This window comes from Podarcis gaigeae (genome assembly GCF_964106915.1).
Source record: "Podarcis gaigeae genome assembly, chromosome: 7".
Lineage (NCBI taxonomy): Eukaryota > Metazoa > Chordata > Lepidosauria > Squamata > Lacertidae > Podarcis > Podarcis gaigeae.
Window position 1 is genome coordinate 42,491,914 of NC_139683.1, and position 16,161 is coordinate 42,508,074.

A 16,161-nucleotide genomic window follows, 5' to 3' on the forward strand; every position below is an offset into this window, starting at 1 on the left:
CTCAGCTTCAGATGTTTTATTCTCTGCCTCTGGTGAAGCTAAGCCCCTACTTCTGAAGCCACACTTCAAAGCAATGCTACTCTGGCCAGCACATGTTATCCAAGAGAGGATTAGCCAAGTCACAACTAAAATAACAGGCTTGTACCCAATGGTTGTGAGTTTTAAGCTTGGTTTTAATATTGGTTTCAATGCTGCAACCTGTCTTGGGATCTAAGAGGCAAGTAATAAATAATCATCATCAACAACAGCTGTCCTTCCTGTTCATGGCTCTCCGCTTGCACAATGGGTCTGCCCCCTCCTCCTAAATCTGGGTAGGGTAACAAATGCAATTCTTACCTAGTACAGTCGACTAGTTCCTACACACCCTCACCCCTGCTGTAAACCATGTCATAGTGACTCATACTTACCATCCACTCTGATTATCCTCCACTTGTCTGACACTCTTTCAGGCTCATCAACAATAGTGAAAGTGAAAGGGCCACGATTTAGATAACCTCCTCGATTAGTAACAGAGACATTAACAAACTTTGCATGGGTACAGACAGTTTGACGTGGAGTCACAATGGTCGGGCAGTAGAGAGTAGTATTCTGTACCTGAATAACAATGGTACCTGTAGCCGTTTTTGGAGGCTGGTCTGCAAAATATGTAAGGTAAAGCATTTGTATTTCACTGCTTAAGAATGCAAAAACATAGTTTTATCAATGTAGAATTTCATTTGCTTCTTTGAGTGTATAAAAGGTTTTAATGTGAATTCAGTGTTCGATTTGCAATCCATTTCAACAACACAATAACTGAGTATAGGATGCAATTCAAACTCATGGAAATGTTTGCTTGGCAATTATTTGAGTTGCTGGAGATGACTACCATACTGTTACTCCAATTCTTTGGGCTCTGTGGACCGTCAGACACTTTATTCAAGACTAGCAGCCTTGTATCCAGCGTTTCTAGGAAATTCTACAGAAGCAAAAATATCAGTGCAATGTTGAAAGGTCCATTCTGCCATCTTAATCCCAAATGGCATCCAACTGTATCCAAACATAGATGGAAACCTGCTCCTTTATCTTGGGGACCATCCTGCAAAATTGCTTACAATATCTTAAAGAGTTGTCCATGTGCTAGCGAATAAACAACTTTCTAAAAAACGTATTAGATTACAGGGACTCTAATGTGAAAAGCAGATACATGTGTGTGAAGTTTGCCTCCTGGCATTGGATTAGCAGCACATAGTGATGGAGCATTGACATTTTTGTGGAATCATGTTCACATCATCATGCTAAAGCATGTAATCCATCAGGCTTTATTAAAAGCCTCTATCACTACAACATTTGCCTAAATGCCAGTGATGCTCCAGGTACTTACTGAAGGAAAAACAGGCGCAGTCCCTACCATCTACTCAACAGAGGTAAATGACCCTGGCTCTCTGCCCAGTCGTGAAAAGCAACACCAGATTCTCCTGAGCATGGAGAGAGAATCCTGATTTTTGCCTTCTCCTTATCCCACCTCAAATGAGGGAAGAGCCTGTATGTCTCCCAAGCCCACTGTGAATGCCAGAGGATTTGAGGGAGGCAAGACAATTGATTTCAACCATGATTCATGTCTGGCTAGTAAGTGTAGCCAAGATTTTTGGAGCTGCTGGTCCCTGTTGGGAAGTTGCTTTATACAGAGACAGACCAGTGGTCCATCTAGCTCAGCCTTGTCTATGCTGACTGGCAGTGGCTCTCCATGGTTTCAGGTAAGGTTGTCTCTTAGCCCTACCTGGAGACACCATGGAATGAAGCTGGGACCTTCTGCACGCAAAGCAGATGCTGCACCACTGAGCCACCACCCTTCGCCAAAGCTTACTGGTCAGATTGTTGCTGCCACTTTCCAAATCTAGCTTTGGGCTTTAACAAATTAAGATGTGGCGTATGAATGAAAAGGCTGATGAATTATTCTTAAGGAAGAAATGGAAGAAGCATCACTTACCCTTACTTATAGCCAAAATTGTTGCAGTGTAAGTACCGTTGACAAGAAAAGATGAGTCATAGTCAATCACTCGGTTAAGTCTGATTTCAGCAGTCCTAGAGTCTACTGTAAACCAATTCGCAACGTCCTGGCCTTTAACATACCTGTGAAGATTTTTAATGTATGTTAGAATGGTCACAACAATCGGTGTATAAAGAAAACACTTTGCTCAAAGACACACATGGAACCAGGCAGAGGGCCTTCTTGGTGGTGGCGCCTGCCCTGTGGAACGCCCTCCTATCAGATGTCAAGGAAATAAACAACTATCTGATGTTTAGAAGACTTCTGAAGGCAGCCCTGTTTAGGGAAGTTTTTAAGGATTGATGTTTTATTGTATTTTTAATATTTTGTTGGAAGCCGCCCAGAATGGCTGGGGAAACCCAGCCAGAAGGGTAGGGTATAAATAATAAATTATTATTATCATTATTATTATTACTACACAGGCTTAGTGGATGGTGAAACATCTTCATTTAGTTTCCTCCAACAACTCAGAGCCACATCCACATTAAAAAAAAGTCATAGAAACTTATGTTTTAAGATGCATGTCAGTGTAGCACAAGAAGATAACACAGACATACATTTCTGAAGGAAGTCATGCATTTATAGGAGATGCCTGGAAACTTCACGTCATCCTAAGTCTGCACAGGAAGAATGTAAATTCATGTCATTTCTTTTGCTTGCCCCATCAGGTCCCCATCATGCCAGAAGACAGAAATGGGGAAGAAGGGCCACATCCTGTTCTGGGCAACCTTCTGGCGGCCACTTTTGCCTCTGGCCCCCTGCCCATTACAGGGATGTAACCAGGGGCAAAAGTAGGCAACGCAATGAATGAAAAATTCACCTTTATACACCAGGCTAGTTTCTGTACACATTCACACCCCTGTCTCCAGGTAGACAACAGGCATTATCAGAGTTCAAGGTCACCTTCCATCCAAGTGAAAACACTTCCAGAAAGGTATGGATTGGGGTTGGTGAGGGATGTGGACTGGGGAGAGTATGCAGGACCAGGCAGAGAGCCTGAAGGACTGCATTTGGCTCCTGGACTGGAGATTTTCTACCCCTGTCGTAAGACGACAGGGACGGGTGCAACAGAAATAGAGCCATGCTATGCATAAAATCATTGCATCTTACGGGTGCTGCTATTTATTTCTTAAGTGTGTGACTGCGGCCTACAGATATTGCAAGCAAAAGGCAGTGGCACAAATGAGGCATAGACTGAGGCCTGTCTTCACTCAAATTGAATGCTGTAGCAGCAGCTTGATGTAAGCAGCTCTTCAGTGATTTGCCTTGGTGAAAAAGAAGAAAGGTATCTCTTACCTGATGTTTTGTGCTATCTTTCCGGTATCTTCATCATAAGCTTCGAAGCGCCCAATAACCTGGTTCACTTTCATTGTTCTATTTGCTTGAATTGTAACTCTGTTGGGCTTAAATACAGGGCCTTCTATCACATTTTCCACCTTAATTTTAACTGGAATTGGTTTTGCTTGGAAGCCCTTAGCAATAATTGATTTGTGATACGCTGCTTTGTTAGAAACAACAATATTCAAGTCAATGTTCTGCAGCTCTTCATAATTAATTTCCTGTAGGGAGAATGGAAAAAAAACCCCAGCAACAAGTCAGAAAAAAACCCCAGCAACAAGTCTGAATTCCAAGCTGGAGAAGACTTCACAGGAGGCCCTGCTGGAGTGTCACCACCTCCTGCAGTCCAAGGGGCAGCAGGATATGGGAGGGCTTTTCCTGGCTAAGAACTCCCTTCCCTTGGACTTGCATATGGCACTGTCTTTTCATCAGTTAATCAAGATGCACCTCTTTGCCCAGGCAGATGAATGATTTAGAACAGGCTATGATTTCTACTGTTGTCTTAATTATGGTTTTAAGTGATGTTTCAAGGAATGCACATATCCTGCTCTGGGACCCTAAAGAACACATAACAAATGCAAGTAATCAATCAATCAATCAATCAATGCTCCACGTGCGTGTTTATACCTCCTCTGGTTATGGGCCAGTTCCCGGACAAGTGAATGATATATGCCAAAGTCCCTAGATATTTAGAACATTATAAAATATATTTGCATTTTTCTTTAGTATTCACAGTGGCATCATGGAAGTCCCACATACACCCTCTTTTCTTCACAAAACAAGCTCTGGGTATTAAATAGTGATCAGAGGAGGCTGCATTTTCCATTTGTAAGATTTTGTCCTCTTGGTAGAATGCAAACAAAGACAATTTATCTATGGTTGCCACAGCAGGCTTTATCACAGGGTTGTGAAACATTAGCTCCCTTGACTAGAAGGCAGTATTAAGCCTCTGGATTGGCCCCACTGAGTATATGTAGCCATATGGTATTACAGTCAGTTTGGAAGTATTTCCTGGCTACTTTAGGTGCAGAAAGCTTATCCACATCAGCTAGCACCCTCCCTTTCAACATTTTTTCATGCAGTTAATTTTGCATGTTTGCATTGGGACCAATGTTTCAAAACACGGCCTCCACAAACTAAACACTAACCTTAACCAGAATCAAAACTCCTTCATTGGTATGCGAATCTGTTTCTATACGGAAATAACCTCCTTCATTGCCAGACACAATGGTGAAGTTTGCCAGCCAGTTATCAGTGTACTGCTCATCGTTGTCAAAGGCCCTCAGTCGCATAATCTCCACATTCGCTGTATTTTCCTGGACGCTTCCATCATACTGTAAGCATACAAGATTTTAAATGTCTCTTCTATGTTATCAAGGCAGGAAAGGCTGTTTAGCACAAATGCATGCAAGCCTTCCAGTCAGATCACTTCACTTACCATGCTTTTTTCAAGATAAGGGATATTGTCATTGACATCCAAAACCTTGATCTGTACCGTTGTCCGTTCACCAAGCCCTATTGCATCTCCATCTCGGTCTCTTGCTTCTACAATTAAGGAGTAGCTACTTTGCACCTGCATGATATTCAAGCAGCTATGTGTAAGTGAATGCAACAGCGTACCAAAATAAATCAGTATCTACCATCAGTGGCCAAATACCACTGTTTGGAGCCAAAAGAGATCACTGCCCAAGACCTGGGAGCCTCCAAGAGCCAGGTAGTGGAGGTTTATGTATAAAAATATTTATATACCACCATTTATATATGACAATATCAACAATAATTGTTACTGCTCTTTTAGATACATTTTACTGAATTTATTTTTTTTAACTATTTATTATTAGTAGACATGCCTGATGAACAGCGTTTCTGTGTGCTCTGGCACTCATCACAGTGTCCTGTTGCGCCAGAAATGGTTTAGTCGTGCCGGCCACATGACCCGGAAAGCTGTCTGCCTCAGCCTGAAGCGAGATGAGCGCAGCACCCCATAGTTGCCTTTGACTGGACTTAACTGTCCACGGGTCATTTACCTTTATCTTTCCTACATGTCTGATACCCCCCCCCCCATTGTTTTTGTATGCTGCCTTGAGCATTTTTAGAGTAGAAGGGAACTTTATACTATTTCCTAATATCAGAATCAAGCAAGCAAATCAGTTGATCAGGATTACGGTCTTAAAGATTATGTTCTTCTGAGGTAATTTATAAAGTGACATCAGTAGCATTTTTACCACATAAATGAAAAACTGGATAACACAGGAGAGGAATCCAGGACAGGAAAAGCATTTACCTCCCTGTCGAGTTGAAAATGTGAAGTCCGGACCTCGCCTGTCGATCTGATAACTTCAAATGCAGGTGGATTGCTAGGTTCTTGAGAAATAATCTTGAAAGCAATTTTGGAGTTGAGGTTGCCTGGCTCATCTGCATCGGTTGCTTCTATCTTTATCACAAGAACACCTAACAATTCAAATTAAACTTAATTATAAAGTCCTATTGGACAAATTATATTGAAATGAAGATTTCCAAATGCCCCAAATACTGTACTGAATTTTGTATGGCACACTCAAAGATTTAGCTCAGGTACAGATGCTTGGTCAAATGACATACACTGGACCAGGGATAGCTCTCCAGGTGTTGTTGGACTCCAATTCCCAACAGCCCCAGCCAGCATGGCTAATGGTCAGGGGTGATGGGAAGTACAGTCTAGTAGAATCGGGAGGACTACAAATGTTCTGTTCCTGCACTGGACCAAGACATCTAAGTCCTAAGGATTTGTATAATTTAAGATTTTATAGACGAAATTCCCTTGGAATAAATTATAAAGAATGCACTAAAAATGTATTTAAAAACAAACACTATGTTAATACCAAGATTGAATAAAATAACATTTATCCCATGGATTGACTAGTGCTCATGGCAGTGCCAATTCCCCCCCCCCCCCCGCAACATAGTTCTCAGCTCCTTGTCCCATAGCTTCCTTCTGATAAAGATGTTAGAAATAGATGCAAATCAATATCCTGTCCCAAAGAGCTGAGCTAATACTACTGTGGCTTTTCAAAACAGGCAGATTTATTATTCTTATTATTTGCCTCTGGATCTGGTAAAATGGACTGCATCTCATCAAACTTCAAAATGCTTTCATGTTCGTTCAGATAGGGCTGGAATGCACAATACCATTCCCCAGCTGGAATCCCTAGCCATTGTAGTGGGTAACAGCTTATCTTTCCTTCCTGCCCATTTGGCGTACCCATCCTGCCTCCGACACCATTGTCCTACTTGGGCATTCTCCCTCAAGCAACCACACAGCCATGCTTGTTGGCCCCACCCCACTGTCCTGTCCCTGTTGTGCTTTCCATGCATCAGGAGGGAAAAGGTCTGAAGCAGAGAACCTGCCCTAAGCACACAGACTCCCTGCACTATGTAGAGCCCCAAGTTCTAAAGCACCATTAATGACTGGCTTGCATGTAGGGTGTTGCAGTTATTTGGGAGTGCAGACCATGGTTTTCTTAAGACAAACCACAGTATGTAAGCCTTTAGGAAAGCTGCTTCAAGGAAAGATGCACTCTTTCTCCTCTGCCGTGAGTAGACCTTGGGAAAATGTCCTAGCCCACCCCTATCCCCACTATGCAGCGAGCTCTTTTGTCCAAGGGGCCATTATAAAAAGAGACTTGCTAGCTGCAGTCGGAAGTGGCACAATTCAACATTCTCATTGTCCAGGGGTAGATAATAAAGCCTGCACAGTCAGAGTGTAAGGCAAATGCACTCACCCTTCCCAAACTACCATAATTTTCTAGGCAGTGTCACATAACGAAAGAAAGCTTTGGTTTATCATTCGTCCTGTGTGACCAGGGCAAGGTAGGATGCGAAAGAACAGGGCTCTTGCATCTTTAATAGTTTGCAGAAGGATTTCAGGTGTACCTTGCACTATTAATCTCTGCTACATTTTCCAGCATCTTCCCCTCTGAAGACCAACCTCAAATCAAATGCGTGTGATGTTCCTAACCTATTGCAATACCATGACCCTGCACATCTGTGTGAAATCAATGAGAGAGACACATCTGCTACTAAGTACAGGATTTCAACCATAAACAAGGGACCAAGAGATGGGATAGTTAAGAAAAAGTACAAGGATATGCACAGAAAACAAAATTACTATCAAGTTAGAATGAAAGTATTAAATAAAGTTCCAGGACTTACCTACTTCAGACAATTCTTCAACAGAGCCCATAAAAACTGACTTTGAAAACTTTGGGTAGTTGTCATTTATGTCTTTAACTTTAATTCTCAAGTCTAATGGTTTTTCCATGTGATTACCGTACTGATCCATTGCATAACCTTTCAGCTGGAAGAATATTGGCAGAAAAGTAAATAATCCATATGTGTGAATTCAAATCAATACAGTAAAAGTTGAATGATGGCAATTGACATCAATCTGAGTGCTTAATAAGAAAAGGAAGTCTAATTGCTTCACTTACATGGAACATTGGTGTTTGTTCCCGATCAACTATTCTTGTTATGTTTAGGTCTCCAGTTTTCCCATTAATCACAAACAAATTATATGGTGGTTCGGTGACTCCTGTGCCTGAAATAGTGTAAGTAATAACTATCCCGGGTTCACCTTCATGATCAGATCGTATCTGTAAGGAACATGATTAAAATAATGTTCAGAGTTTTGGGAAATTAAATGCCCCTGTACAAATAAACAAGATTTTTTTTAATAAGTAAATATCATGTGCACCTTGTGCACTAACAGCCTCTTGAGGACCTACCCAAACAACATGGGAAAGGTAAGGGGGATGACATACACAATCATGTTGCGGGTTGGGACAGCACATGCTCCTGCTTTCAACCATCACACTATCAGGCAAACACCTGAACATGGCTAAAGAGATGCGACTACATGGAAATTGTCAGAGAAAACTTTAGGTAGAAGGGAGAAATGTGGAGCTCAGTGAGACAGTAGGAGGAATGGTGGCCATAGGTAGGGATATTTATTGGGAAGTAAGGGTAGGAACAGGCTTTCTGGGTAGGAACAGTGAGGACAAAGTTAGTGGAGGATGTGATACCTCATGTCACCATTGAAATGCTATCAGTACAGAACAGTTTGATGTAAAATCCAGTATTTAATCAGCAATCAATTGACTTGCGTTCCCTATTCCTTTGTTTACCTATGCTGCTTTCTAGAGCAAAGCCCACACAAGGTGACTATAAAGCAGTCATAGGGTTACAGCCAACTAAGTTTTACCCAGAGTAGATCCAGTGAAATGAATCAACCTAAGTTATGTTAATTTCAGTGGGTCTTCCCTGAGTAGGACTAGCATTAGATACAACCCACAGAAACTAACTATTTGTTTTTGTTAAGAAGCCCAGGATGGAGGTGCTATATGATGATGTCAAAGAGATACCCATTTCCATAGCAAGCCTGCCCCACATTTCTCAGGATTCTGTTCATTTGGCTCTGACTTACTTTAGCAATTGGGTTCTTATTTTCACTCTCTTCGTTGAGGAGGGCAGGTGGGACAATCCATTCCCGCTTCTGTCTAATGTGACCATCCGAATGAAGGAGCTGCTTGTTTCTACCTCCAGGAATCTGTCAGGAAAGCATATATTTTGATAAATTTTATGTCCATTAGTTTCTCCAAGTTTGTTTCTGTCAGTAGTTTTAGTGAATATTTTATATTATTCTATATGAACCGCTTTGAGGGTTTTGTTGACTAAGCAACATATAAATCTTGTTAAATATAAAAAGATGGAACACTGTGTGCATGTCAGCATCCTCAATGAACATCTATAATAAACAAGGCTATTTTAAAAGTGTATATTTGTATTTTTCCATTTAACAATAATGTGGGGCTCGTTAGAAAAAACAGATGAAACTAACATACTGCGCAGACTAACGTCACAATCCTATGCACATTTTTTCAGAAGAAAGTCTCTCCTGGATTTTAATACCATGAAATGGTTTTCAAAGGGAACCAGCCATGTACTCTCCACCCTCTAGTATTCAGTGGTAAGGTCTGAAGTGGCCTTGTAATCATTTTTGTTTGAACACACTTACAAACTGCCTATGGAAACTTGCTGGTGAATGCAGCGAAGTCAGGAGTAGAGGGAATGGGGTCACTGTCCACAGCCCCACCCCCAACTGAACACACTTTCAGTTTAATGATGGACCTCACTGACATGTTATTGCAATTTCAGTGAAGCCCTGCAGATGGCAATTTAAGGGAGGAATTCAATGTTGCATTCTACTGATGGTCCCATTTCTGCTTTCCAGATGGAATGATACCCCCTCTCCTCCCATGTTCTGTTTTGGAGGTCCTCACAACCTCACAACCACCCAGAGAGGATTTGGGGGAGAGATGGTGGGAGGCAGGAAAGCCCTATTGTACTAGTTATACTTCCTCTAATATGCTGGGTTGGTTGAATCTGGTGCCAAATAATTTATTTTCAAAAGTATATATTTTATTTTTTGTATACAATACCTGGAATATCTTATTTTGTAAATAAATGCAATAATACTTTTCCTTAAGGCTTGAAAAGCTTCCTGTGTGTTATTTCAGTGTGTTTATTTATTTTGTGGAAGTGGTTAGTTATTTAACATTTTTTTTCCCCAAGACACCACCATCCACTCAAGACGACATCTTATGCACTACATACATTCCCTCCTAGCTCAATTCATTCCCCCCTCTTTGCAGCTTCATTTTGGAAGTATTTTTGTTCCATTCATTACAATTTCACACAATCTCCTACCTCTATGTGAAGTCCATTCCCAAAGATGGCACAGCTCTGAAAAAAATAATAGAGAAATGTATTTTTTAAAAGCTACAAAACAAGCATGAGAGTTAAAATAACTGTGCACAGTGTCAGAGAAATTCAGCAAATGCATTTCTCCTTGTTTGTCCACCCAGTAATGTTAAAAATGAATACAATAGAACAAACAGTAAAGCTTAAAGATTATCTTATTAAAATCCATCCAGGTAGCAGCTGGTCCTGCTTAGCTAAGTGTAGTATGGCCAAATTCAAAACAGGCTTAATTTTATTTCATTCCACATTTAAAAGAGTCACGAGACAAAACACTGCTATTTGGCTTATCAATTCTATGAATAGACCACCTCTGGAGACTTCGCCCTTGCTTCAACTCAAGCTTGATACGCATATTACAATAAATGAACAGCTGCTGCAAAAGTTTACAAAATGGCAGCCTTACACCGAGTTCCTTCCTATAACAAAAGTATAGAGATGCTAATATTATAGAGATGTAATTATGGATAGATCTCCCCTTCACACAACTGAATGATTATAGCTTAACAAGCTGAGCCAGGATGCACCAACTGTTAGGCTGCAGTTCTCCTTGGGCCATTTCCCTTCCTGGGCAACTTCTCATCCTCCATCCAGGAATGCTTAATGATTTTCCTGCCACTTGCAGCATTTGTAATACATTGCGCAAGATGCTGTGTGATATGTGGCTGCATTTTGATTGCTTCTTTTCTTTTCTTATATTTTCCTGTATTACAATTTGAATTTAACACAGGAAGACAGAACACAAGAATCAAAAGAAGCAATAAATATACATTTACAAATCAATATGAATATTTCAAACAGACGTACTGTGAACTACCTGAAAGCTCACAGACCACTAACGATCTGTCAACCACAATTTGGGAACCTCGGTATGATTTATCAATATTTTAAAATGTAAATTGCTAACAGGTGATTAACAAATATATTTTATCATCATCATCATGCTGCTCTTTAATGACCTTCTGCCAGATGATGGTTAAAACCTTTCTGCTCAGGAGGGCTTTGGGGACATGAATGATATTAAGCTCCTGCACTAGACTGGGTTTTAACTGGCTGCACTGAATTGTTTTCATTGCTGAACAACATCTAAAATAGCTGCCTCATTCATATATTTCTATACTGGGCTGCTTTTAGGAATGTAGATTAGAAAGAAATATTTAAAATAGATGGTGTTTTGTTTTGGAGAGCTCAGAGTGCTTTATATCCAGGGCAATAAGATAAAGTTGGCTATTTTATTACCATCATGACAGAGATGAGATCTGAACTAGGGACTTTGAACTATGCAGTGGTATTATGGCTGTATACTTCCTACAACAAGCCCACACATACACAGCTGAACAAAGAAAGACCATTATTTACAAGAATAATTTCCTGTCAAGTCCCACGTTTCCATAACTATCTATTAGCAAACTTTACATTCAACAAACCTGCATTTGCCTCTCCATGCCCTGAAGTAAGAAACAGGGCATGGGTGATATGTGTTAACTGATCCAATCAAACTGAATTTCAACAGGCAGGTGAAGACTTCTTCAGAATCTTCTAGTAACCACCCTAGAAGCCTGTGCTGCAGCCCTGAGCTGTGGCTCCTCACATAAGAACCAGGAAGGAAAGACTCCTTCATTGCCAAGTAAACCTTGGGTATTGTCCCCACATGCATACCTGGCCTCCGCTGTCTGGCGTTCACCCAGATGTGCACCGAGTCATGCCTCAAGGAGCACCCTCCAGGATAATGCACTGGCAGAGACCTGAATTGGTGCCCCCAATCCAATTCTACTTCAGTAAACCTAGGCTTTTTTCTGCTTCCTCACCTGCCCGAAACCAATGCAACTCTGGCAAGCAAGCCACACCTCTTCCTGAATGCAAATTAAATTTGCCCAACAGTATGGAGCAGGCAAAAAAGGAGACCCTATGATAGGGTGCGCCCCAAATCCTACTCGGCCTACAGCTCACACTGCTTAAACGGAGGGTAGGCATTTCAAATGCAAAAAGGATGAGGTTAGTGGAGGTGCAGCCTTAAAAAACCTCATCCTATTGGGTCACAGGGGCCATGTGACCACCCCCTCACCTTTCTCGAGGGGTGGGGTGGGGTCAAACACTCTCCAGCTAAATTGCAGGAGTGACATTCTCCTATTCTGTATATCAAATCCATTTATTCATTTCTGCCAACTCCTGATACATGGATAGCCCTGAACTGGAAATTTTCCGTGTGGTTTGAGAGTCTACTAGCCAGCAAGTCATGCAATACTTGCTTAAATAGTGTTTCATCCAATATAAGCTCTATTGTGGCACCTGAACCTGCACCAACCTTGTGGTTTGTGTACTGGCCACCTGTGTCAGCAGCAAGTCAGCAAAGTAAGATTAGATTTCACAAAGAGAATGGAAGACAATCCATGCACTAGTCGCATTTACCACATGGCAGTAGGGTCAACAACATGCATCTTTATAAAAAACAATTTAAGTTAATCAGCTTTCATTCATTCAGATCATGAGTTCTGCTGACTTTTCTTTCAGAACGGGATCATAAACATGCCAGGGCGAAAACAGAACTTCCAAATAAAAAGGAAGAGCTTATTCCCATATCAACGTTTTCTGATGTTGGGAAATATGCTTTACATTCAGACTTTTAACATCAGAAGACACACACCCTTTGTAAGCAACTGTAAACTGTGTTTCAGGAACTGGCAGTCTATACAATAAGTATTCATTTGGGCAGCTCCCTAACTTCAATGCAGACATTTGTGTGTGTCCATATTAAATTGTTGTTTTGCAAGTCCCAGCACGCTCCCAAGTTGTGTTTTTAACCTAGGAGAGGTTTCTGTTCCAGGGTGGATTTCTTTGTTTTGGGTGAGAAATGCATTTTCTTTGTCTTGTGTGAAAGCTACCCTGCCCTTGCATTACTAAACGTTCTGTCATAACACAGTTAAAACTGATTCATGCATTTTCTCGGGATTGTACAGGTATGAACCAGCAGAAGGTTCTGTAAAGCCTTCTGAGATTTAGCTCAAAATGGAAGTGCTTTAAGTACACAGACGACAAAAATCTTTTCTGCACACACAGAGAACTTTGCACACCTTCCCTTACAGACATTTCTTATGAGATAAAGTAAAGCAGACTTAAATTGGGATTTTAATCCCACGAGCAGGAGTGTTCTATCATGTTGAACCAACTTGGGAGTCAACATTGCAAATAATATTTGTACAGTTGCTAAACATCAATGCCAAATGGGCTGGTCAGACTAAGCTGTCACACAGAATTGCTTTCCGAAGTATTTCCACTATCTAAAACAAACCAGAAAGCAGCCTTGCAGTGAAACAGTAAAAGCTCCACCACACACTACAGTTCTCTTTCAATGCACTGTCCTGGCATCTGACACTCTTCCTTTGTTTTTTACATGCAAGTGTCTCTTGAAGGGCCAATCTAGAGGCAGTTAAATGTGTCTGTAACATGGATGTTTTAAAAACAACAGAAATAGCATGAGGCTGGTGTGGACTGATGAATTATGAAGATCACAGCAGACACACAGAGAGAATTTAATACTTTCATCTGTACTGCATTTCTGCAGAAAAGTCCTCTTTTGAAGCCAGTTTTCTGTTCAGGTGGGAAGGAAAGGCATCATTGGGGGATTTCCATTGCAAACACCAATTGCAGAGGGGAGATTAAATGCAAGGAAACCTCTAATGCCCCGTGTAGATAACCATCTTTTCTCCCTCTCTTCTCCCTCCTTTTTACTTTCCTCCCTAAGATGCCTGCAGGCTTACTGTCTAAAGATAAGGGCAAGACAAGTCTTTATTTCTTAATTTTTGAACAGCACCTAGCAATTTTAGGTGCTTTCTAAAAACAGCAAGGGTTGTACGCATACAAATGCAGGATGCGAATGATACAAATGAATGTATCAAAGAGACGCATGAAGAAAACCAGTATGGCTAAAACTTTGTCTTGAGCACATATATACTTTGTGGCAAGCAGGGGATCATGCTGCCATGTGTTATGCCAAGGGTGGGGCACCTCTGCTCCATGAGTCAAATTTGGCACGATTCCCAATTTGGCCCATGAGGCTGTTTTGCCCAAACCACACCCACCTGGCTCACACCTGATAGGTGTGGGGCAGACAGAGATGCAGGTGCAAAAGAACAATTGTGAATCAGCCCCAATGGGTTTGGCTGTGCTATGGATTTCCTGATCAGGAATGTAGCCATTCTTGCCCAAGGTACTAACAGCAAGTTGCCCCAGTGGGATCAGCTGTGCTACCGAGCTCTCAAGGAAGGAGACCTCCCTTCCCTGCTCAGCTGAACTTCTGACTCTTACCTGCCTTTACTCACCATTCATGGAGTTGCCAGTGCTGGCATTGGGTCCAACTGAAAGGATACAGCTCAGCCAAGGGCTCCATTTGACCCTCTCCCTCGACTTAACCCTCTCTCAAAACAAGTTCACACTAAGCATGTGTTTGGAACACCCTTACAAATTCCCATTAACCTCAACCACAAAAATGCCTTTTAAATAAAAACTACAACCATGTAACACTACTACAGTGGTACCTCGGGTTAAGTACTTAATTCGTTCCGGAGGTCCGTTCTTAACCTGAAACTGTTCTTAACCTGAAGCACCACTTTAGCTAATGGGGCCTCCTGTTGCTGCCGCGCCGCCGGAGCACGATATTTGTTCTTATCCTGAAGCAAAGTTCTTAACCTGAAGCACTATTTAACCCGAGGTACCACTGTATTGGACAAAAGCACATACTAGATTATCTCCTTGACTTTGCACAACTACTTGTTTCCCAAATCACACAGTACAAATGGAGGAAACTTTCTGGAAAAATTAACCCAGCAAATTCTATGGAAGTAAAACACACACCATCTGCCAACTTGTCTCAAATGTTTAACTGGTTCAAAATAAGCCAATTAATATTATTTCCACCCCAAATTTGGCACGGACCATCCTCAAACACACCACTCATACACTTACAAGTTTCAGATTAGTCCAGTAAACCATTTTCCTAACTATATGCCATAGAACATGCCCCCTTCGATCTCTAATCATAATGGTGGCATGCAAACCAGCCGATTCACTTTATTAACATAGTGCCATAACTGTAGCCCTAGAATTACCATTCAATAAATACAAACATTACTATGCAACAAATACAAAAAAAACCGGTGTGTTTGACTTTCCCTCCCTAGTAGGAAGAATAAGGTCATGGGAGCACAGAGCATGTGCTTTCTCCTCATCCTCATTTCGTTTCAAGCCTTCATTTATCTGCACTGTCACTGTCTTGCTACAGATTTATGATTGTTCAATAAAGTGTTCCTTTTATTCCATTTTATGCATCATGCCTGCATTTGGGGGTGGAGGTATCAGCATGCCCCTTGTCCTCACATGATACAGGTAAAATCTTGTCTGAGGCAGGAAATTAAGGTCTGCCTATATGCAGGTGATGTAGTATTAACAAATACTGAAGCTGAAATATGCCTAATAGAATGTTTAAATATTGTTGATGGATTTAAGCAGACAACAGAATACAAATGACAAAACTTTTAGCCTTTCATCTTACAGAGACTTAGAAGATAAAACAAAAATTCAAGTTAATAATAGATCATTTAGGGATTGTCTTTTATAAAGCAAACAAGCAATTATTGAGATGTAAACTATAGACTAGAGGGCAAGATCAAGGAGAAATTAGAGAGGAGACATTTACATTTTCTGGAAGAATTACAGCAATAAAGTCAAATATTCATCCACCCCCACATATTACTTTAGCAATAAAATAAAATTGGATTAATGGCAACAACTGATAAAAAACATGAACAAAACTAATGGGTATAAACAGGAGAAAAGGGACCCTTTCTTTACTGGATATGAAGCTACTTTCAAGCTAATTGTCTAGTATGGATCTGTGAAGTCTTTCTTCTGTAAGGTACTTAAGATATTCTATATCAAAACCACAGGAGCAGGAAACACATATATTTCCCAAAAAAGAAAAGAAAAGAAAACACTGGTTGTCGTAG

At 41.0% G+C, this 16,161-nt stretch overlaps 1 protein-coding gene across 1 annotated transcript in view; it reads right to left on the reverse strand.

The window, feature by feature from the left end:
• The window catches only part of LOC310849400 (uncharacterized protein), a 73,601-nt gene that overhangs the window by 8,092 nt on the left and 49,348 nt on the right, over nt 1-16,161 (reverse strand). Inside the window, exons 19-28 of the mRNA XM_083749560.1 lie at nt 10,109-10,144; nt 8,826-8,948; nt 7,834-7,995; nt 7,556-7,700; nt 5,649-5,815; nt 4,803-4,937; nt 4,513-4,698; nt 3,323-3,585; nt 1,967-2,109; nt 408-635 (exon numbers count right to left, since the gene is read on the reverse strand). Of these exons, the coding sequence (XP_083605686.1) occupies nt 408-635; nt 1,967-2,109; nt 3,323-3,585; nt 4,513-4,698; nt 4,803-4,937; nt 5,649-5,815; nt 7,556-7,700; nt 7,834-7,995; nt 8,826-8,948; nt 10,109-10,144 (1,588 nt within the window). The remainder of the gene's footprint in view (nt 1-407; nt 636-1,966; nt 2,110-3,322; nt 3,586-4,512; nt 4,699-4,802; nt 4,938-5,648; nt 5,816-7,555; nt 7,701-7,833; nt 7,996-8,825; nt 8,949-10,108; nt 10,145-16,161) is intronic.